General features: G+C 38.6%; 2 protein-coding genes across 2 annotated transcripts; both read left to right on the top strand.

The window, feature by feature from the left end:
* The first annotated feature begins 1,404 nt into the window (after positions 1-1,404).
* On the top strand, positions 1,405-12,064 carry LOC117268052 (glycerophosphodiester phosphodiesterase 1-like). The gene is made up of 6 exons (XM_033644209.2): positions 1,405-1,875; positions 4,117-4,292; positions 5,351-5,456; positions 7,743-7,835; positions 8,004-8,215; positions 10,514-12,064. Exons 1-6 carry the CDS (start codon positions 1,615-1,617, stop codon positions 10,659-10,661), a joined length of 996 nt encoding a protein of 331 aa, XP_033500100.1. The 5' UTR covers positions 1,405-1,614; the 3' UTR covers positions 10,662-12,064.
* Positions 12,065-13,839: 1,775 nt separating this feature from the next.
* On the top strand, positions 13,840-24,968 carry LOC117268753 (MAPK regulated corepressor interacting protein 2-like). The gene is made up of 5 exons (XM_033645412.2): positions 13,840-14,523; positions 14,631-14,700; positions 15,161-15,300; positions 16,505-16,597; positions 24,564-24,968. The coding sequence occupies exons 1-5, from the start codon at positions 14,469-14,471 to the stop codon at positions 24,632-24,634; spliced, it is 429 nt and encodes a 142-aa protein (XP_033501303.1). The 5' UTR covers positions 13,840-14,468; the 3' UTR covers positions 24,635-24,968.
* Positions 24,969-24,975: the final 7 nt, after the last annotated feature.

Below are 24,975 nucleotides of genomic sequence, written 5' to 3'. Positions count from 1 at the left end.
GCATTTTTTTAACTAATTTGTCATATCAACAAGAATATAATTATCACAAAAATACCCTGAAATATTGTGATATTATTTTAGGGTCATATCGCCCACCCCTAATAGCAAGTGCACTAGAGACATGCAGCTGCTGAGCAGCTCACTTCAAGTTTAGCTTTCTTTTTTTTTTTATTGGACTAAATTGATCAAATTCTGATTTGTGTTCATCGTTTCGGGGGAGTTGTGACACTCAAAAAATGTACCCACTGATTTGCAGACATCTGTTTCCCAATCTAAAGTGGGATTTATACTTGTGCGATCTTAAATTAGCCTAACAGCTAGCAGATTTTTCCTCTCCTCATATCAAGCCAGGAAAAACAGCAACATTTAACAAAGGTAACGGTACAAAATTCTTTTCCATTACAACTCACAAGGTTCACCAACAAAACAACTGTCTTATACTAAACAGGTTTTCCAAACAAATATAACATGCTAACGTTATTAGCACAAGCCTATGGCATTTTACATTGTATAAATTAGCCTAGCGATGGGCGGAGATTTCCTCTGCTCATATGAAGCCAGAAAAAACCACACACAAGACTAAAAATGCTATTTTTGCGGAGGCTTTATTGTCTTCACAATTTATGGTTTCTTATCTGTGAAATTAAAGTGGATAAAAATCTTTTCCACTGAGGGAAATGGTTTCAGCTTACAAAAATAGATAGGAGGTCTGCGTCGCTGTGACATGTTATATTTATGGGGAGGTGCATGTCAAGCTACAGCGCAGGGTATGGCGTCGATACGACACAGAAGTATAAATCCCGCATAACTCTAAGTGAAAAAGTCTTTTTGGGCCCTGTTGCATTACTTGACAGACTGGTCATCGTAATTCCAGTCAAACCCTGTTCTTTTTTCATAGACCTAACTTTTTTGTTGCCTAAACCCAACCATGTGCAGTTGTTGTTGAAAAAACTGTCAATTTGCGGTGTTGTACCGACGTAGTGCGTTTATTTTGTAAATGTTAATTTCCTGTTAAAAAGGAGGTGTATTTTGAAAGAAGACAATGCATGTAACAGGCAGAACTTGACACGGTGTCCCAGAACGTCAACAACCAACTCACCCTGGGTACCTTGCAAGTCGTAGGGGGATGCGGAAAGTCCATGAGCAAATGTTGATATGTGACAAGGTCGGAGTGAGAATGTGGTGGTCTCTATGTAGGCTGCAAAGTCCAGGAATACAGATGTAGAGATGTAGATATAAAAGGCTCATTCTAATATAACAAAAACACAGCAGTTGTTATTAGTAGTTGATTATAAACTAATGAAAACAGTCATGAATATTATATTCCTTTTCTGCCAGTAGATGTTGCTAAATCCCACACACTGGACCTTTAATATTTCAAACTTGTCATTGACGACAGCAGAGACACCGCCTCCCCTCCCTCCTCCTCTCCATCCTCTGCACAAGCACCAAGTGAAACTGCTGATTCTCGGTCATCTGTGTGTGTGTGATCTTCTCTCTGACCCTCCAGCATGTAGTCACCTGAGCGCTGACAGCAGAGCTCCATCCATGGCTTCTCTCTGAGCAACGACTCCTTCACCCTCCGGTCCGACAGTGACACACACGCCCTTCATCATGCTGCAGATCGGGGATGAGGTGGTGTATTTCTCGGCGGTGTTCCTGCTGACGCTGTTGGGGACGAGGAGCCCCACGGGTGCCTCTCTCCTCACCGCATTTCTCTACGTCTTCATGGTGATGTTCCGGTTTCCTCCGGTGCCGGCGGAGCAGGCCGGCCGCGTCCTCCGGCCCAGGGCTCCATCAGGCGGCGTGCCGGTGGTGGCGCACCGCGGAGGCAGCCACGATGCTCCGGAGAACACCTTGGCTGCGATCAGAGAGGTGATGCATCTGATCAGCTGAGAAGATGGAAATGTGCACGTGAACTTTAGCTCTAAAACACTTAATAGAGATGTAGGCCAGAGATAGGTAACACCCAAATACATTAGCCTATATTTGTATAGGAATCCATTGCAGCAGGAATATTAGGGCAATATATTGTGTCATAATAACTGTATTGATATTTTAGGATGCTCAGGCTTTGCATGTCGTGACTTCCCATTCTGCAGCAGCAGCAGAGCACCACATCTGCCCATCTGGTGAGGGCTAGCTGGTCAGGTTTTTATCAGATCAGTGGCTCATTTGTATTCTAGTCCACCCTGGAAAATGAACCCCGATTGATGCCATCTTCATTCCCATATTCATCTACAAACATTCACAGACTCAAAAACCCTCTCTCCCTTCACTGTCTCTGTCATTTCACATGCTGAAGGTGCTGAGTCAGCGGTGCTTGTGAGCATCCTGCTCGCCTCTGACTCACACCTCTCATCTGCCTTCATTTTTGGATGAGTCCATTTATTCTAACGAGCTTCTCCTCATCCTCTTCTTACACATTTTGATCCATTATTTAGTATCCCCTCGGAGGCAGCTATTGCATGTGGAGGGAAAGATGACATCATAAATTCCACTCTGGCTTTTGTACAGATTACAGTGCTGAAACAGTGCCGTCATGATGATGATGAGGAGGAGGAGGAGAGCTCCAGTTTGCTGCAACTCAACCCAGTCTTTGATTTTACTGAGCAAAGAAATGTATCTCTGGTCTGTTGGTGTCAAAAGGAACATTTTCAATTTCCTAGTGACAATTATGTTCATCCTTCAGACATGCTGATCACCCAGGGTGTCTGTTCTGTAATTTGTTTTCCACTGTAAGTGCACATGAAATTGTGACTGCAGGATTTTGCATCAGTGTCAGATACAGAGTCCTCCTCTAGGTGTCACTTTTGACTAATACTTGTATTGTGAGTAACAAGCCAGGCTACATTCAACATATTTTGCTTCAATTGTTTGGAAATATTTAGTCATGCTTTTATTATTGGTGTCATTTAATTCAGTGTTTGTCTGTCTAATTTAATTTAGGACAGCATCTTGCTTTTGATAGAATCTAGTCATTGCTCCTATAATATGCCAACACTGGTCCTCTGCCATTGACCTGTGGTGGAAGAAGCTCATTTTACTTAAGGAAAAGAAGTTATACCACAATATAGTAAGTAAAAGTAAAAGTGTATAGCATCAAAACATACTTCAAAAAGTTAAAGTACCTGTTATCCAGAATGACCTGTTTCAAAATAAGTGTTGATGCATTAATGTAGTGGTTTTCAAAATGTTTGTGCCCAAGTCACACCAAAGGGCGAGCCAAAATCTCAAGGCACACCTGTATTTACATCTGCACAAGTTTATATATCGTGTGTTATCACTCTTATCAGGACATAAGACAAGAAAAATAAGGGAAAATAAGACATGATACTGTCTACTGACAATTTTTTTCTTTTTTCTTTAGGTGGTAGGTCGTCTTTGCTGGTGCTTTTTGTAATTTGTTTCATACAATGTAGCGATCCATTGTCCCACTCAGGGCTTTCTACTTTTAAATATTATCACCCCTCACACTGGCTGCCAATCAGGGCCTTCTGATGTGTCACACACTAATAATTCCTATGTGTGAAGGTTTTTTTAATTGAATTAAACGAAATTATATTTTTTAGCAAGATTTTGCCTCTTTATTAGGAAATTGTTGCACACAAGATACTAATACAGATGATTAAAAATTCATTCATAACTTTTTGTTTAGGCCCAGTTGAATTTTGCAATAATAAAAATCCCACGGCACACCTGGATTAGCATCACGGCACACTATTTGTGAACCACTGCATTAATGCATTCATCGCTTTAATATTGGAGCTCATTTTAATTTATTCATGTATATTTTATTTATTACTTTAAATACTGCAGGGTAGCTTGTGAAGTTCCCCGTGGACCACTAAATCCTTATTCATAGAATAATGTCAGAGTTTATTGATTAAAATTTGTGCTGTTTTTTTGCATTGTTTGGCACTTGGACACATGCACACTGCCCACAGAAATGGAGGACATGTCCTTACTGTTTAATGACTGACTCACTGTGTCACACTTTCTTTTTGATATAGGCTCATTTTCTCTTCCTGAAACCATTTTGTCAGTGAATTTACATTTTGCAAAGAAAGCTGTTTGATTTTTGTCATCTTGTCCACCTGTGATGTCCCGCTGTAGGCCAGTAGGAACGGAGCAACTGGAGTGGAGCTGGACCTGAGTTTCACAGCCGATGAAGTGCCTGTACTGATGCACGATGAGACTGTGGACCGCACCACCAACGGCTCTGGACCAGTTAGCAAACTGCCGTTGGTCCAGCTTAAGAAACTTGATGCTGCTGCTCGTCACAGACTGAAGTATGCTGCATATTAAACATTTCATTTCTACTCATCTAAACTTGTTATTTGGTGCTTAGATGAAGAAACTAAGGACGATAAGTCCATGAAATAAGACATACTTCATACATTTACTTTATAAAAAGTTTGAGTTGCAGAAACATAGTTTTCATGTCAGTGATCCCCCACCCCTGCACTACTGTGTCACCATTTAAAGTATCTTTTGTCACAAATTTAAAGATTTAAAACAAGAGAGCAGTGTGTTACAGCAGGGATGTTGACCAGTTGTTTGTGACCAGATGATCACTGGTATATCAGTTACTCACCCTGTGTTACATTGAATTCAGGTGGAAAAAGTTGCTTTTCTCGCATTCCTCTGGTGAACGAAAAATCCAAAAACAGAAAGTTCTTGATGAATTGATGCAAAAGGGGTCCATGTTTAACAACAGCAAAACTACATCACAACTCGTGCAGTATAACTCAAGTCTCATTTATCCAGTCGTATGCTCAGTATTTCCCAGACGGCCCTTTCCAAAGGGCAACTTAACTGAAAGTGAACCTATCTGTGCTCTCCTTAAAGCCAGATCCCACTGACAGCAAAGGTCATTTTACCTGGCTGAACACAGGAGCTGTTGGTCTGCTCATACCTCAATCAGTAAGTTTGTTTGTGTTATTGTGTGACTTTGCAGAAGCATTTAAAACACCAGAGTCACGTAATAACACAAACTAGCTAACTGATTGAGGCAGTGGTGGACCAGCGGCCTCTGAGTTCAGCTAGGTAAAAATGCTGTTTTTGTCAATGGAGTCTGGCTTTAAAGAGAGCATATATATAAGTTTCACTTTTAGTTTGCTGAAGAGGGCCGTCTGTTTGGGAAGTTTTGAGCATATGACTAGATAAATGACTTCAATTCATCAAGAGTTTTCTCAGTTTTTTGATTCTTCGTTCACTGTGGAGGCATGGGAGAAAAAAACGTGTTCTTCATGAATTCAACGTAACATGAGGTGAGTAATTTATATATAAATGAGCATTTCGGGGTGAAATATTCTTTAGTAAACTGTGTTTTTTTTTTCATCTCCAGGGACAAGTTTAGTATTGAGAAGGTCCCGACTCTGCAGGAGGCAGTGGAGGAATGCATCAGACACCAGCTGACCATCTTCTTTGATGTCAAAGATCAACCTGATAAGGTACCTGACAGGCCCTGATCCTTCTAGGAGGCAACCTTTCATAAATCTCTTCAAATACTCGTACTCGTACTCGTTGTCCTCCGCTTATCCGGGTCCGGATCACGGGGGCAGCAGCCTCAGCAAAGAAGCCCAGACAGTCCTCTCCCCAGCCACTTCCGTCAGCTCTTCCGCAGGAACCCTGAGGCGTTCCCAGGCCAGCCGGGTGATGTAGTCCCTCCAGCGTGTTCTGGGGCAGCCCCGAGGTCTCCTCCCGGTTGGACATGCCCGAAACACCTCCCAAGGGAGGCGTCCGGAAGGCATCCTTACCAGATGCCCGAACCACCTCAACTGGCTCCTCTCGATGTGGAGGAGCAGCGGCTCTACTCCGAGTCCCTCCCGGATGTCTGAGCTCCTCACCCTATCTCTAAGGCTGAGCCCAGCCACCCTGCAGAGGAAACTCATTTCGGCCGCTTGTACTCGCGATCTCATTCTTTCGGTCACTACCCAAAGCTTGTGACCATAGGTGAGGGTTGGAACGTAGATCGACCGGTAAATTGAGAGCTTCGCTTTCTGGCTAAGTTCCCTCTTCACCACAACGGACCGGTTAAGCGCCTGCATCGCTGCTGACGCCGTCCCAATCCGCCTGTCAATCTCCCGCTCCATCCTACCCTCACTCGTGAACAAGATCCCGAGATACTTAAACTCCTCCACCTGAGGCAGGACCTCCCCCCTGACCTGGAGTGGGCAATCCACCCTTTTCTGGCTGAGGACCATGGCCTCAGATTTGGAGGTGCTGATTCTCATCCCAGCCGCTTCACACTCGGCTGCAAACCGCCCCAGCGAGAGCTGGAGGTCACTGTTCGATGGAGCTAGGAGGACCACGTCATCCGCAAAAAGCAGGGACGAGATCCTCCCGTCACCGAACCTGACACCTTCCACCACTCGGCTGCGCCTAGAAATTCTGTCCATAAAAGTTATGAACAGAACCGGTGACAAAGGGCAGCCCTGGCGGAGTCCAACCCTCACCGGGAACAGGTCCGACTTACTGCCAGCCACGCAAACCAGACTCATGCTCCTTCGGTACAGGGACTGGATGGCCCTTAGCAAGGGGCCACCAACCCCATACTCCTGGAGCACCCCCCACAGGATGCCCCTGGGGACACGGTCGTAAGCCTTCTCCAAATCCACAAAACACATGTGGACTGGTTGGGCAAACTCCCATGCCCCCTCCAGCACCCTGGCGAGGGTAAAGAGCTGGTCCACGGTTCCGCGTCCGGGATGAAAACCACATTGCTCCTCCTCAATCCGAGGTTCAACTATCAACCGGACCTTCTTCTCCAGCACCCTGGAGTAGACCTTACCGGGTAGGCTGAGGAGTGTGAACCCCCTTGTAGTTGGAACACACCCTCTGGTCCCCTTTCTTAAAGATGGGGACCACCACCCCGGTCTGCCACTCCAGAGGCACTGCCCCCGATGTCCATGCAATGTTGCAGAGGCGTGTCAGCCAGGACAGCCCTACAACATCCAGAGCCTTGAGATATCCAGGACGAATCTCATCCAACCCCGGGGCTCCGCTGCCTCGGAGTTGTTTCACTACCTCAGCAACTTCTGCCCCAGAAATTGGACGACCCGCCCCCGAGACCCCGTCTCTGTTTCCTCACTGGAATACGTGTTGGTGGGATTGAGGAGCTCCTCAAAGTATTCCTTCCACCACCCGACAATGTCCCCAGTTGACGTCAGCAGCTCCCCGCCCCCACTGTAAACAGTGTGAGCAAGTTGCCACCTTCTCCCCCTGAGGCGCCGGACGGTTTGCCAGAACCTCTTTGGAGCCGATCGATAATCTTCCTCCATGGCCTCACCAAACTCCTCCTCCTCCTGCCAGGTCTGCACGGCGTCTTCCCCCACCATCTGATCCAACTCACCACCAGGTGGTGATCAGTTGACAGCTCTGTTCCTCTCTTCACCCGAGTGTCCAGAACATACGGCCACAGGTCAAATGATACGACTACAAAGTTGATCATTGACCTGCGACCTAGGCTGTCCTGGTGCCACGTGCACCGATGGACATCCTTATGTTTGAACATGGTGTTAGTTATGGCCAAACTGCGACCCGCACAGAAGTCCAATAACTGAACACCACTCGGGTTCAGATTGGGCAGGCCGTTCCTCCCAATCACGCCCCTCCAGGTCCCGCTGTCATTGCCCACGTGAGCAAATAATCGGGTCATAATCGGATAGTTTAATAATGTTCTGTCGGTCATTTCTCCAGTTTTTTAGGAAATTTTAATAAGTTTTCCTCTTTTCCAGGCTGCAACAGTGCTTCATCAGATTTATAAGAAGTTCCCAGTCCTTTACAACTCCAGCATTGTTTCTTCCTTTGAACCCAAAGTCATCTACAAGGTAACACACTTATATGATCATCTTTACAAAGTTATTTCAATGTTTAAAACTTTGTCTACTTTGCATACTTACAGACTTGTTTATTTACTAAATAGTTTCGTTGTTGTATCTCATTCGAGCACTGTATTCTCTGTCCTTATTTGACCTCCAACTTCTTCTGGCCCACAGATGCGTCAGACTGACCCCAACGTAGTCACAGCTCTCATCCACCGTCCCTGGAGACTGAGTCGCTTCGGCGATGGCACACCTCGGTCCTTGTCAACATCGGGTCAGCTGTGGCTGGGGCTCCTGGACGTCTTGTTGGACTGGGCCCACCATCACATACTGTGGAAACTCTGTGGTGTCTCTGCCATCCTGGTGCAGAAAGACTTCATCTCACTGTAGGTGAAATTAAATATGTTTAACCATTTCATCTTAAGGTGTGTGTAGGTCACAGGGTTTAACAGGGTCCCACAGGAGGGAACTGTTCTTGTGTGCGTAACTCTTATACTGTGCTCTGCATTCAAACATCAGGATGTGTTTCATTTTAAAAAAAAACAATAAGTGAGATTCTTCTTTCTATGCAAAACGATACCTGTGTATAGAGACTGATGCTGCATCTGTGCTTAGTTGCAAAGTCAGGCATGACGATCAACGGCAGCATGTCTTAACAGGCATACAGAAAATGATAAAAACTTAAATTTGTTGAGAGTGAGTAATTAAACGCACATCACGTAGGTGCAAGGCTAACTAACGCTTGTACACTTACAAGTTTAATCAAGACAACATTTCAATCATACTTGGAGCTTCGTCAAGGTCAAAAAGCTTGAAAACCACACCTTTATTTATATCTGTGTCCTCATATGAAATATAATCATATTAAAATATTATTATGTTATCATAGAAAAAATGTTGAGTTCTTCTGCAAAAATGTGTGTTTACTTTTCTAACTTTTCTTGTTTTTGCATTTTTTTTCTTGTAAAATTGTGTATATGTTCACCACATCACACCTCTGCAAATCTTTTAAATGAAACGGTGCCTTTTGTTCATACCTAGGTATGGGTTCTGATAGCCCATTTTTGCTATGGTTCCTAATCGGCAGAGTGCCCCTATTCATTAAGCTCTAACTATTCTTATCAAATCTTGAAAATATATAGGTAGCAGCTTCTTATTAGCCAACTGTGGCTGTTAAGATTAATGTTATGAGCGGTGGCAGATTAGATCAGCTGTTAATGTCTGAAAGGAAAAGTCTGCATGTCTGTTTTCTGCAGCTGGTGTCTGTATTCAGCCAAAGATTGTTTGTGAGTAAAAAGACGCATCACTCAAAACTTATTCCACTACAGATCACTGATTACATGCACTAAAATGTAATGTGTAACATATTCCATTAGATTACTCAAACTAAGTAACATATGCTACATATTTGGGGATTAAACAGTCCTAACAGCAAGCAAATGCCACCCTTTGTCCACATTGAATCAGTCAAATATGCACTTTTGTTATGTCATGTAGACAAATCACGTGAGCCTGCTTATCAGCTGTGTGTTTAACTGGAGGCGGAACCACTTAAAAGGTGGGCGAGTACCTGCTATCTTTCTACGTTTGTATTTTTAAACAGAAAAGACACATTTTACATTGTGATATTTCCTGGGAATTACGTACAATACAGCCTACAGCAAGGAGGTTGTTATTAGCGATGGTCATTTACCAGAAACGTTCCAACTCCCTGGTGATCTCCCTCCAGCCAGCTGCCACCTTATAGGTTTTTTTTGTAGTAGGTGTCATATAGATGACTCCTCATTTCAACTTTATGAATCCGTTGTTCCTCTTCCATTGTGGAGCTTTAAAAGCGACGTAGAAATAGGGCGTCTGACAGAAGTTATGCTCAAAACAGCAGCACTGCGTCATCGCTCGTGGCCAGTTGGAACATCCTAATAGAAAACAATGCAATCAAACTGACGCTCACTCACACTGCATTCAGTTCTTTAGAGCAAATAAAACATAAGCAAATAAAGTAATCCCTTCAAGTGAACTATTTTTAAGATGGCAACTGTATTCAGAATGTCACAACTTGAAACTCTAACAGAATACAGTTACTCATATTTTGCTTTTTAAATACATAACGCTGTTAGGCTACTTGTTTTCTGTTACTCCCTCAATTACTCACTTCTGTAACAATTAACTTGTGAAGAAAGATTTGTTTTTCTCACATGCCTCTGGTGAACGAATAATCCAAAAATGAAGAAAATTTTTGATGAATTGAAGTCACATGGGGCCGCATTTAACAACAGCAAAACTATATGAAGACATCTGTTTACACACTCTCACACAACTCGTGCAGAACAGATGTTTTGACATAGTTTTGCTGTTGTTAAACATGGCCCCCTATGACTTTAACTCATCAAGAATTTTCCTCCGTTTTTGGATTCTTCATTCACCGTGGAGGCATGGGAGAAAAACAACTTCTTTCTTAGTGAATTTAACACAGCACAGGGTGAGTAACTGATATACAAATATTAGTTAGGGGGGGTGAGGTATTCCTTTAACAGGGACCAACAGGCTGGTGCCACTTCTCCCAGTTACACTTGGCTTCATTTAAGCGGCTCACTATTCTATATCATGTATTATTTGCAACAAAAATGTGGATACTGTGTCTTATTTACTGAGCTGTGTTTTATTTTCTTCCTCCTTCCACTTAGGGACTACATTCAGTACTGGGCAGAGCGAGGTGTGGAGGTGGTGGGCTGGACTGTTAACACCGCTGTGGAGAAAGACTTCTACCAAAACCTGCTGAAGATTGGCTACATCACAGACAGTCTGCTGGAAGACTGTGATCCTCATTACTGAATGATCACACACACACTTGAATACAAACACACATAGATAGATACATACAGGGAGGATTAAAACCTCAAGTGTTTTCAAAGACACAATTTTACAGCTTCTTACTTAACAAATTAGAAGCTGGGAACTCCATGTTTACACAAACGACTACATGATTACTACGTTTCCCAGTTTCCTGTCCTCTCAAAGATGTTAAAATATTGATATATGAAAATAAGATTAATTATAAGGTGGAATAAAGTTAGAAATGTGGTGCTAACTAGCTCTGTAGTGGCAACTTAACAACCCAAGCTTTATAGAAATACCTATATGATTTACTGTAGAGGTAAGAACATCATTGCCTGTAGCTGGCATACAGGTAACTTCCCTTTAAATCTACAGACTCATTAAACCATGAAGACTCAGCCGTATACTTCCTTATCTTTATCCTACTACCAGCAGCAATACCTCCAACTCTCCTGGACCAGGGATTAGGATTAGGCTACCTTAAAGATCTTTTCTACCTTCTGTGCTGATCTGTCAGAGGCTTTAAAGAGACATCAGTGTATATAGTTAGACATATTGGCATCATGTCAATGCCCGCTCTCATGGTCATGATATTTATTTAATAACAGACTCTAGACTCTTGTCAGTTTCTACAAGTTGACAAGATGATGCTTGATTGTGCGATTGTTCAGAAACTTGCCTCCTGTCGTTAAGTGCCACAGCAGCACAAATACACAGGAAACTTTGTATTAAAGTAATATCTGAAGGACTGAGGGGAGGTAAATCTGAGCCCTGACACACATATGGTAGCTATAAACGCCAAATTATTGGTATGATTTAACTTCTTTAAGACATTCTGAATCACCAGAGAAGGAAAACTCCAAATTCCCATCTCATCGGCCCAAGAAATGTTTGACTAGATATCATAAAACCTGGAATTCGTTCATTCTAATTTACAGAAAATGTAATTGAGAGGTTTATTTCCTCACATAATGGTCGAATGCTGCTTTGAAGAATTCTCCATCAAGTTAGGAATATAACTACTCATTCTCTTTATTTTATTTTCATTTAACTTAATTGTCTCGGTCGAAAACAGTCACTTTAAAATATTGATTGTAAAGAGTATCAGAATCAGCCTTTTAATTTTAGGTTTTTAAGGAGTTCTTGTAGACAAAAGGTCAACAACCACATCTCGGTCGCTTATTACCAACAACGTTCGATGTTGTCTTTTATTTCCTGTTGGGTTAAGAGTGTCATATAGATTAGAGATAAGTCATCATCATAGGGTCAGACATCGAAGCGTCTTATGTTCTTGTTTAGGCTGAAATAAATCTTAAGAATGTAAGTCCAGTTGGCAAAACTGATGGTTAATAATGCCTTTTAAGTGAAAATCCTGAATATTAAACTTTTAAAAAGCATCAGTTTGTGAGAGTTTGTATTGATTCCTGTTAATGGCCATCTGGGTGTCAGTCCAACTTTTAATCTACCACATGCTCAGTTAGTGTATAGTAAAGCATGTTGCCGTGTAAACATGGTTGTGTGTGCATGTTGCGTTGTGCCTCTGACCTCACCTGTGTGTACTGTAAACACAGAGCCGTTGGGCAGATGGGGGCCACACATGGAGGAGCAGACAAGGGGTGTAGCACCATATTCTGGGCCCTGTGCATACGCAGTCTCTGTCAGCCCCCTGCCCTTCTTCTCTTAATGAAGCATTGACACATACACACTTTTCAAAATCTTCTTTTCTTAACCATGAAAATCATGCTTTAGCCGTTCAGATCCCTCTTCCATCTCAATGGACATAGCTCATCTGGGATGTCTAGATCTGTGATGACTGTACTCTGTCTCCACTCAAATGCACACAGTTGTTTGATGTGAGCCAATCACAGTGTTACACATCATCTTAAGTGGACTGCAGTGGAGCCACACCCACTTTTTCAACAAGCATGGCCAACCATGAGGCAAGGAGGACACAAGGCATGTTTTAATCTATTTATCATATTAAAGTGCATCGTTTGTGTTTGAACAGTTTTAAGTAAACATGAGATGTTATGTTACTCGTACATGTCAAAATATAGTTTAACAGATTTACAGCTTTTACTCAGGATTTTTTTTAACAAGCCATCCATGACAATGGACAGGGAGATCTTGGTACTGGAAAATGAAAAGGGAAATCATATATGATTTTCTAAGGATACAATCAGCTTATAAAGCATCATAGTGATTATGTACACAGAATATTTCTGGAGGTTTTGAACAAACTCTGGAGAAGCTTCAGAAATCGAATATAAAATATAAATGCAATTCATTTTTAAGCATCCGTTTATTGATTGATATGAGTCACCTATTCATAAAAATACATTAACTCATGTTTTGTGCCTTTTGAAAGGTCTGTTAAGGTTTACACAGTTTCTCACATTCAGATTCTCCATCCGCATGAATGGAATGAAATAAATAACAGATAGTTGTGTATCCTTTAATTTTTTTAAATGATTTATGAGTGCATTTAGGGTAGAAATCCATTGTTATATATATTTAATGTTTTTGTGTGTGTTTGGAACATTACGCTACTGTTTGGCCAGCCATTAGATTCTGGATGGGAATGTCAGTTGAGCTGCTGAGTTTGCTCTTACAACAACAACAATAAATTAATAAATAAATAATGATAATATTTTTAAATATTTAGGACTATACTGGCAGAATTTAGCATGATGACCAATGTAATTATTTCCCAGAGTTTGTTTGGGTTACCATAGTCCCTAAATGTATGTAGAAATACAGGAAATTAGATTCAAACAGCTATTGTTATTTTCTCTTCTGTTCTCATGGTCCAGATGAGATGCACCAACTCTGCTGACACATTTTGAAATACAGATATAAATATTCATTTATTCATTTATGTGTAGTATAGTATACAAAGTCCTAAAAAGTTAAAGTATATTATGATACAATTATGAAGTATATTATGATATAAAAATAAGTCATAAAAATCATAGTATAGTATGTAATAAAACTGATAAAAAAAATGGTATAGTACAGTATACGATTTTTTTTTAATTTGAAAAATGTCATAAACAATGTGTCTTAAAAAAATTCATAAAAATTCACTTAATTTATTTTAATTTAACTGAATTTAATTTAATTTAATTTAATTTAATTTTTGTGGGGGGCGACCCCAGACGCTCTGTTCTATTTTGGCCCCCCACATTTCTCAAACCAAAGTTACGCCCTTGGTCATACTTATTATTGAACAAGGCACAATTTTAATTTACCTCGATTTAGGGAATGAGGGAAGAAAATTATGGACCCCAGTCTGTAGTGGGTGTTACAGATGTCCCACAGACCGGGGACACTGTCTCTTTAAAGCGCCGGGGGAGGCGTGTACGGACGTCGAGGAGTGGTGTGCGCCCAGTGTCTTATGAATGACCGCCGCTGGTTCAGGTTATGTGACATTGTGGCAGTTCAGGACACTTCAGCACCAAAGTGAGTTAAGTGTCTGGACTTGAGGGGGAGGCAGGTGAGAGGGGGAGGGTCGCTGGATGACATACGCCCCGGCTGTTGGTTTTACGCGGAGAGGAGCGCGGCGCACGGTTGTGTTTTCTGCGCAGTCAGTGTGTGAAGTCTCGTGGTGAGCTCCGTGGATTTGCTTTGGATTTAAACTGTGTCCGCTGTGGGTGAAACTCAGAAGACTGACGCTTTCCACATCAGGAATGTATTTAACTTTTTAGTGCTTTTAACGCAGCACTGCTCCACCTGTATCTGCTCCATCTGGACTCTTTCTTCTTACTTCAGAGTGCCAAAGTTTACAGGTGACTTTTCCTGCGCATGATGTACACAATCACAAGAGGCCCCAGCAAACTTGTCACCCAGCGACGGACAGGTGAGACTTTTAACTGTTCAACCATGTTACACACTCAGAGATCCAGCATTCATCTTGTTTTCAAGTGTTTCTTTTATGTGAAATGTGGTCTTTCTGTAACATTTTAGGGCCCACGCAGCAGCTTGACAACAAAATAAACGACTTCAAGCACAAACAAACATCCTGGAGTATCCCTGAGTAAGTGTGCAATTCTCAATATTTTTTTTCCTGTGGTGCTTTTTCATGTGTGTCCTTTTAAGTCTCAAAAGTCTGGCTAATTTGGCACAATAATTGTGGTGGTTAAAGTGTGTGTTAGTGAGTGACAGTGTGCTGGCAGCAGTGGACGTCATCATTTTGAGACAGGCAGCCTGAATGATTTATAACACACCTTCGCACTGTGGCTTCCCCCAAGGCTCATTGTGCCTGCTGGGCTGTTTTCATGCCTTTAAACCACCCTCTGTGTGTGTGTGTGTGTGTGTGTGTGTGTGTGTGTGACCTTGTGGGGCAGTCAAGGTGGCACATGGTCCTTCATTCAGCTGTTGCAATCTCTGACTCCCACACAAAGAGCCAACCATGCTTGAAGTGAAGTTGCACTTGCAGAAAAAGAACGTTGTTACATGTTTGTCTTCTTCTTCTTCTTCTTCTTCTTCTTCTTCAGCCTTCCTGCACCCAAGATAGTTTTCAGCCGCCCGAACGGTAAGAAGTACCATCACTCTGCTCCGGCTTTGCCCGCAGACAACCAGCAGGAAGAGAGCTTCTCAGTGGCGCACGAGGAAAACGTCAAATTTGTCTACGATGGTGAGGAAACGAATGAACGGTCTAACTGGAAGTACAAGAAGCCAAGACAACACTTTGTATTGTCTCACTGTATCCAGACACCCGTCCCCTGTCCACTGTTTTGTGAATGACATTGTTTTACTATCAAGTTGTTTAAATGAAATACTAACCTCCCCCCTCCCAGGCCTCACCCACACAGCTGCTCTGACACTGATAGCCATGATAGGCACCTAACAGAAAAATGCTCTCATTCCCACATATGCTGCACATGTCCCACGCTGGCACATGCACTGAAGGTAACAGGGTTTTTGGCTTCAACTAGCGCCCACCAGCCTCTCAGTCCAAAGAATCTTGTTGTCTAGGTTTGGTTGAAACTCCGCGCAGTGACCCACTTTTGAAGTTTGAACATTCACAGGCTCATTCAGACTCAATTTGGCTCGGCTGTTCTTGCTCTCTGTGTCCTGTGAGTCGCTGGCGTTGAAGCTCAGCCGCAGCAGCTCATAAACAACATCAGTAACCTTGTGTTTGAGTGGACAAGGACACAAAGAAGGCCCGACCCCCCCTGTTGAGAGAGTGGGAGAGCTGTTCAGGGTGGATTCATTCACTTTTACCCTCTGAATACCTTCAATACACGCCATTAACAAGCGTAACCATTTCAGCTCTCTGAAAGTCATGACCTGAAGGCAACTACCAGAGATAAAATCAAGCACACACACACGCTACATGTGACCAGTCCACATGCTGCGTTATTTGAAACACAAACGTTTGCCAGGAGTGGCAGGCCTTTGAGGCAGTTGCCCTTGTGGACTTTACTTGTTTGACTCTGCGGGTGTGACACTGGGGTGCAGAAGATTTTAACCAAAGAGATAAGAACTTTGGCTTTTACCCACTAATTACATTCTCTGTACTGTATCCATGGGTTCAGATGACTGTTATTTGACATAATTTTGATTTAACTGTGTTAAATACTTGCTTGTGTGTGCTGTCTCTTGTTGATCAGAGGTGTAATCAAACAAATTGTGGACATACAGTGAAGGCTGCAGCTTATTCTATCTGTAATTATCATTGCATACTCTATGAATCTGCTTCTTCTGATTCCATAGAACATAAAAAAACTGAGAACCCAAGGAGATGTCTTCAAATGTCAACTTAATCACCTCTACATACTGTATCAGAGCTTATAAGTATCAGTAATAGATGTACTGACTGAGCTGTTGTGATTCAGCCTGGCAGGAGGTGGTGCAGCAGGAGCAGGGGCCAGCGGAGGACCAGGGAGCAGTCCACTATAAAGAAACCACTCCCAGCCCACACATGGACAGTAAGTACAGCTTCTCCTCTTCCTCAGAGTGCGCCTTACAATGCTTCATCCTCCCTCAGCTCATGTTCATGTCTCCAGGCCATTCATTTGCATTTTACCAGCTCTCTGGCTGATCTAAGGGATATTGTCATATACAAATACATCAATGTGTATATATATAAACATCTATGTTTATAGCGTATGTGCTTTGGCACGTTTTGTTTGAGGGCGTCTTAATATTGTTGTTGTTTAGTCTCTTGTGAAAAAAGGCCCACAGGCCTACTGCACTACTGTGACATGGGCAGGTTGTATTGGCTCATGACAGCCAGCCAACCAAGGATTAGTGCACATGCTTTTGATCCTTTCAGCTGGAGGGAAGCCAGCACAGGTCACAGGCATAGTCCGAATGACATGCACCAACTCTGTTGACACATTTAAAAATGTTTGGTTATAAGTATTCATTCATTTATGTATTTCTTTATAGTAAGTTATGTACAGGAGTGTCATTGTCTATGGTCTGTAGTAGCCTATGTAGTGTAGTATAAAAAGTCATAAAAAGATAAAGTATATTACCATACATAAAGTCATAGTATAGTATGTAATAAATAGTGACGCAAATTGGCATAGTAAGGCATGCCATAATTTTTTCATGTAAAACGTGTCAAAAATGATGATATAGTACACAATCAAAATGTCATAAAAATGTGTCATAAAGAAATTAATTAAAAACTCATAGTATGCCATGACTATAGTGTGCTGTAAAAAAAAATCTAATAGAATAGTATGCCATTTGAAAAAATCATTAAATATAGTATGTCTTTTGAAATGTCATTAAAAAATCACAGTATAGTGCACCATAAAAAGACCATAGTATAAAATATGCTATAAAATAAACATAAGGAGTCACAGTATGTCACAAAACAATCATAGGATAGAATGCCATAAAAAAGTAATAGGATAGTATCATAGTATTTTTTTATGTCATAAAAATATTTTATTACATACAATACTATGATTTTAATATGACATACTATACTATGATTTTTTTAATGACATACTCTATTATGTTATTTTTGTGACATACAATACTACGATTTTTTATGACATACTACACTTACTTTTTTACATACTATACTATGAATTTTTTATGACATACTCTGATATGTTTTAAAGACATACTATACTGTGGCTTTTGACATACTTTACTATGATTTTTTTATAACATACTTTACTATGATTTTTTTTGCATTCTATACTGTGACGTGTTTCCATACTATAATATTATAATTTGACATCATACTATGACTTTTTTACATACTATACTATGATTCTTTTATGACATACTATACCATGACTTTTTTTTATGTAATTTTTTTTTTTTGACATACTATACTATGACATTTTTATGACATGCTATACTATGGCTTTATTACATACTATACTATGATTTTTTTTTTAAATACTATACTGTTATTGTTTCATGACATATCATATTATGATCTTTTGACACACTATACTATAATTTTTTTGAAATGCTATAATATGAACTTTATAACATACGATACTATGACTTTTTACATTCTATACTATTTTTTGACATACTATATTATGATTCTTTTGTGACATACTATACCATGACTTTTTTTTACGTAAAATATATTTTTTGACATACTATACTGTGACATTTTTATGACATGCTATACTATGACTTTTTTACATACTATACTATGATTTTTTTTAAAAATACTCTCCTATGATTTTTTATGACATACTTTTATACTATGATTACTTTATGACATACTACACTTCGATTTTTTATGACATACTATATTATTATTATTATTATTTTGTGACATACTTTGCTATAAATTTTTTGTGCCATACGGTACCATGATTTTTTTTTTGATATCATATTATGACTTTTTACATACTATACTATGATTCTTTTATGACATACTATACCATGACTTTTTTTACGTAATGTATATTTTTTTGACATACTATACTATGGCTTTTTTACATACTATACTATGATTTTTTTTTTTTAAATATTATACTATTATTGTTTCATGACATACCATATTATGATTTTTTTTATGACATGCCATACTATGGTTATCATATACTATAAAACTATAGTATGTCTGAAAAAAGTCATACTATAGTATGTTGTGAAAAAAAAGTCATGGTATAGTATGTCGCAAAAACTCGTAGCATGCCAAAACAAGCCATAGTTTAGTATGTCATAAAAAAGTCATAGTATAGTATGTCGTCTAAAATCATGAAAAAATGTCATAGTATAGCATGTTGTCCAAAATCATGAAAAAATGTCATAGTATAGTGTGTCGTCCAAAATCATGAAAAAATGTCATAGTATAGTATGTCGTCCAAAATGATGAAAAAACGTCATAGCATAGTATGTTGTCCAAAAATCATGAAAAAAGTCATAGTACAGTATGTCGTCCAAAATGATGAAAAAACGTCATAGCATAGTATGTTGTCCAAAAATCATGAAAAAAGTCATAGTACAGTATGTCGTCCAAAATCATGAAAAAACGTCATAGTATAGTTGCCCAAAACTATGAAAAAAAAGTCATAGTATAGCATGTCTTCCAAAATCATGAGAAAAAACGTCATAGTATAGCATGTCGCCCAAAAATCACGAAAAAAGTCATAGTATAGCATGTCGTCCAAAATCATGAAAAAAAATCATAGTATAGTATGTCGTCAAAAATGATGAAAAAACATCATAGTATAGTATACCGTCCAAAAGTATGAAAAAACGTCATAGTATAGCATGTCGTCAAAAATCATGAAAAAAGTCATAGTATAGCATGTCATCCAAACATCATGAAAAACGTCATAGTATAGTATGTCCAAACATCATGAAAAATGTCATAGTATAGCATGTCGTCCAAAAATCATGAAAAAAGCCATAGTATAGTATGTCGTCCAAAAATCATGAAAAAAGTCATAGTATAGCATGTCGTCCAAAAATCATGAAAAAAGTCATAGTATAGTATGTCGTCCATAATCATGAAAAACCGTCATAGTATAGTATGTCGTCCAAAAATCATGAAAAAAGTCATAGTATAGCATGTAGTCCAAAAATCATGAAAAAAGTCATAGTATAGTATGTCGTCCAAAAGTATGACAAAACGTCATAGTATAGTATGTCATCCAAAAATCATGATAAACGTCATAGTATAGCATGTCGTCCAAACATCATGAAAAACGTCATAGTATAGTATGTCCAAACATTATGAAAAAAGTCATAGTATAACATGTCGTCCAAAATCATGAAAAAAATCATAGTATAGTATGTCGTCAAAAATGATGAAAAAACGTCATAGTATAGTATGCCGTCCAAAAATCATGAAAAAACGTCATAGTATAGTATGTCGTCCATAATCATGAAAAACCGTCATAGTATAGTATGTCGTCCAAAAATCATGAAAAAAGTCATAGTATAGCATGTAGTCCAAAAATCATGAAAAAAGTCATAGTATAGTATGTCGTCCAAAAGTATGACAAAACGTCATAGTATAGTATGTCATCCAAAAATCATGATAAACGTCATAGTATAGCATGTCGTCCAAACATCATGAAAAACGTCATAGTATAGTATGTCCAAACATTATGAAAAAAGTCATAGTATAACATGTCGTCCAAAATCATGAAAAAAATCATAGTATAGTATGTCGTCAAAAATGATGAAAAAACGTCATAGTATAGTATGCCGTCCAAAAATCATGAAAAATGTCATAGTATAGTATGTCATCCATAATCATGAAAAACCGTCATAGTATAGTATGTCGTCCAAAAATCATGAAAAAAGTCATAGTATAGCATGTCATCCAAAAATCATGAAAAAAGTCATAGTATAGTATGTCGTCCAAAAGTATGACAAAACGTCATAGTATAGTATGTCATCCAAAAATCATGAAAAACGTCATAGTATATAGCATGTCGTCCAAAAATCATGAAAAAAGTCATAGTATAGTATGTCGTCCAAAAATCATGAAAAACGTCATAGTATAGCATGTCGTCCAATAATCATGAAAAAAGTCATAGTATAGTATGTCGTCCAAAAATCATGAAAAACGTCATAGTATAGCATGTCGTCCAAAAATCATGAAAAACGTCATAGTATAGCATGTCGTCCAATAATCATGAAAAAAGTCATAGTATAGTATGTCGTCCAAAAGTATGAAAAAATGTAATAGTATAGCATGTCGTCCAAAAATAATGAAAAAAGTCATAGTATAGTATGTCGTCCAAAAATCATGAAAAAAGTCACAGTATAGCATGTCGTCCAAAATCATGAAAAAAATCATAGTATAGTATGCCGTCCAAAAGTATGAAAAAACGTCATAGTATAGCATGTCGTCAAAAATCACGAAAAAAGTCATAGTATAGCATGTCGTCCAAACATCATGAAAAATGTCATAGTATAGCATGTCATCCAAAAATCATGAAAAAAGCCATAGTATAGTATGTCGTCCAAAAATCATGAAAAAAGTCATAGTATAGCATGTCGTCCAAAAATCATGAAAAAAGCCATAGTATAGTATGTCGTCAAAAATGATGAAAAAACGTCATAGTATAGCATGTCGTCAAAAATCATGAAAAAAGTCATAGTATAGCATGTCGTCCAAACATCATGAAAAATGTCATGGTATATAGCATGTCGTCCAAAAATCATGAAAAAAGTCATAGTATAGTATGTCGTCCATAATCATGAAAAACCGTCATAGTATAGTATGTCGTCCAAAAATCATGAAAAAACGTCATAGTATAGTATGTCGTCCATAATCATGAAAAACCGTCATAGTATAGTATGTCGTCCAAAAATCATGAAAAAAGTCATAGTATAGCATGTAGTCCAAAAATCATGAAAAAAGTCATAGTATAGTATGTCGTCCAAAAGTATGACAAAACGTCATAGTATAGTATGTCATCCAAAAATCATGATAAACGTCATAGTATAGCATGTTGTCCAAACATCATGAAAAACGTCATAGTATAGTATGTCCAAACATTATGAAAAAAGTCATAGTATAACATGTCGTCCAAAATCATGAAAAAAATCATAGTATAGTATGTCGTCAAAAATGATGAAAAAACGTCATAGTATAGTATGCCGTCCAAAAATCATGAAAAATGTCATGGTATATAGCATGTCGTCCAAAAATCATGAAAAAACGTCATAGTATAGTATGTCATCCATAATCATGAAAAACCGTCATAGTATAGTATGTCGTCCAAAAATCATGAAAAAAGTCATAGTATAGCATGTCATCCAAAAATCATGAAAAAAGTCATAGTATAGTATGTCGTCCAAAAGTATGACAAAACGTCATAGTATAGTATGTCATCCAAAAATCACGAAAAACGTCATAGTATATAGCATGTCGTCCAATAATCATGAAAAAAGTCATAGTATAGTATGTCGTCCAAAAGTATGAAAAAATGTAATAGTATAGCATGTCGTCCAAAAATAATGAAAAAAGTCATAGTATAGTATGTCGTCCAAAAATCATGAAAAAAGTCACAGTATAGCATGTCGTCCAAAATCATGAAAAAAATCATAGTATAGTATGCCGTCCAAAAGTATGAAAAAACGTCATAGTATAGCATGTCGTCAAAAATCACGAAAAAAGTCATAGTATAGCATGTCGTCCAAACATCATGAAAAATGTCATAGTATAGCATGTCATCCAAAAATCATGAAAAAAGCCATAGTATAGTATGTCGTCCAAAAATCATGAAAAAAGTCATAGTATAGCATGTCGTCCAAAAATCATGAAAAAAGCCATAGTATAGTATGTCGTCAAAAATGATGAAAAAACGTCATAGTATAGCATGTCGTCAAAAATCATGAAAAAAGTCATAGTATAGCATGTCGTCCAAACATCATGAAAAATGTCATGGTATATAGCATGTCGTCCAAAAATCATGAAAAAAGTCATAGTATAGTATGTCGTCCATAATCATGAAAAACCGTCATAGTATAGTATGTCGTCCAAAAATCATGAAAAAACGTCATAGTATAGTATGTCGTCCATAATCATGAAAAACCGTCATAGTATAGTATGTCGTCCAAAAATCATGAAAAAAGTCATAGTATAGCATGTAGTCCAAAAATCATGAAAAAAGTCATAGTATAGTATGTCGTCCAAAAGTATGACAAAACGTCATAGTATAGTATGTCATCCAAAAATCATGATAAACGTCATAGTATAGCATGTTGTCCAAACATCATGAAAAACGTCATAGTATAGTATGTCCAAACATTATGAAAAAAGTCATAGTATAACATGTCGTCCAAAATCATGAAAAAAATCATAGTATAGTATGTCGTCAAAAATGATGAAAAAACGTCATAGTATAGTATGCCGTCCAAAAATCATGAAAAATGTCATGGTATATAGCATGTCGTCCAAAAATCATGAAAAAACGTCATAGTATAGTATGTCATCCATAATCATGAAAAACCGTCATAGTATAGTATGTCGTCCAAAAATCATGAAAAAAGTCATAGTATAGCATGTCATCCAAAAATCATGAAAAAAGTCATAGTATAGTATGTCGTCCAAAAGTATGACAAAACGTCATAGTATAGTATGTCATCCAAAAATCACGAAAAACGTCATAGTATATAGCATGTCGTCCAAAAATCATGAAAAAAGTCATAGTATAGCATGTCGTCCAAACATCATGAAAAATGTCATGGTATATAGCATGTCGTCCAAAAATCACGAAAAAAGTCATAGTATAGCATGTCGTCCAAACATCATGAAAAACGTCATAGTATAGTATGTCCAAACATCATGAAAAATGTCATAGTATAGCATGTCATCCAAAAATCATGAAAAAAGCCATAGTATAGTATGTCGTCCAAAAATCATGAAAAAAGCCATAGTATAGTATGTCGTCAAAAATGATGAAAAAACGTCATAGTATAGCATGTCGTCCAAACATCATGAAAAATGTCATGGTATATAGCATGTCGTCCAAAAATCATGAAAAAAGTCATAGTATAGTATGTCGTCCATAATCATGAAAAACCGTCATAGTATAGTATGTCGTCCAAAAATCATGAAAAAAGTCATAGTATAGTATGTCGTCCATAATCATGAAAAACCGTCATAGTATAGTATGTCGTCCAAAAATCATGAAAAAAGTCATAGTATAGCATGTAGTCCAAAGATCATGAAAAAGCGTCATAGTATAGCATGTCGTCCAAAAATCATGAAAAACGTCATAGTATAGCATGTCGTCCAATAATCATGAAAAAAGTCATAGTATAGTATGTCGTCCAAAGATCATGAAAAAGCGTCATAGTATAGCATGTCGTCCAAAAATCATGAAAAAAGTCATAGTATAGTATGTCGTCCAAAATCTTGAAATAAAACATCTGTGTTGAAATTTCATAGGAAAGCATGTTGGAAAAAAATGTTAGTACAGTATGTTGTAAAGAAGTCATAGTAAAGTATTTTGAAAAAAATCACAGTAAAGTATGTCATAAAGAAAGTTATAGTATAGTACCTCAAAATTTCATAGTATAGTATGTTGTAAAGAAATCATCGTAGAGTTTGTCATGGAGTAATGACATACAGTCATCATGTCATATAGGATGTAATACAAGTCATAGTATAATGTTATAAAAAAAAAGTAGTATGGTATGCCAATAAATAATCAGAAAATAATCATAGTATATCATGTCTTAAAAAAAAAAAAAAATCTGTAGTGTCCTCTCAACAAATAAAAGGTCACACTGTAGTGTGACATAAATAAAATCTTACTGTTAAAGAATCACAGTATGTAATAAAAGTCCCAGTCCCCACAGTCATGGCAAGCACAGAATAGCAAAGTTTTCTTTTCACATTTGAATGTTTTAGAGTGTAATGATCATCACAGCCTCACAAGCCAAAAGTCTATGAATCTCATCTCATGTTGTTTAATTTCTTTTTTTTTTTTTCAGATTTTGTGCCCATAGATCTGGATGAATGGTGGGCCCAGCGTTTCCTGGCCAATATAGACAAGCTATCCTGACACTCTTCTAGGATTTGTGGATCTTGACGGATAGTCAGGAGGACAGACCTGAAGCAGGATGGGTCACAGAGGAGAGGAGGCCTGGGCAGGTGTTTCAGGTTTTAAAAAACCAAATGTGGTTCAAACGGACAGACAGCGCTGGAACGCTTACAGACCACAGAGAATCACATCACTTGAACTCTTACCTTCTCACAATCCATCTCTTAATATTCAGTCAGGAACAGACTGCACAGTGGAGGACGATATCTCCAAGTTGAGGTTCCTCTTATCTTTCTACCCTCACAACTGAGACATCTTGTTACTTTGAAATGCAGTAAAATTTTGTTTTCAAAAAGCTGTGT

The sequence above is a fragment of the Epinephelus lanceolatus genome, chromosome 18, assembly GCF_041903045.1.
Source record: "Epinephelus lanceolatus isolate andai-2023 chromosome 18, ASM4190304v1, whole genome shotgun sequence".
Classification (NCBI taxonomy): Eukaryota; Metazoa; Chordata; class Actinopteri; order Perciformes; family Serranidae; genus Epinephelus; species Epinephelus lanceolatus.
This window is presented reverse-complemented; position numbering and strand designations above follow the sequence as displayed.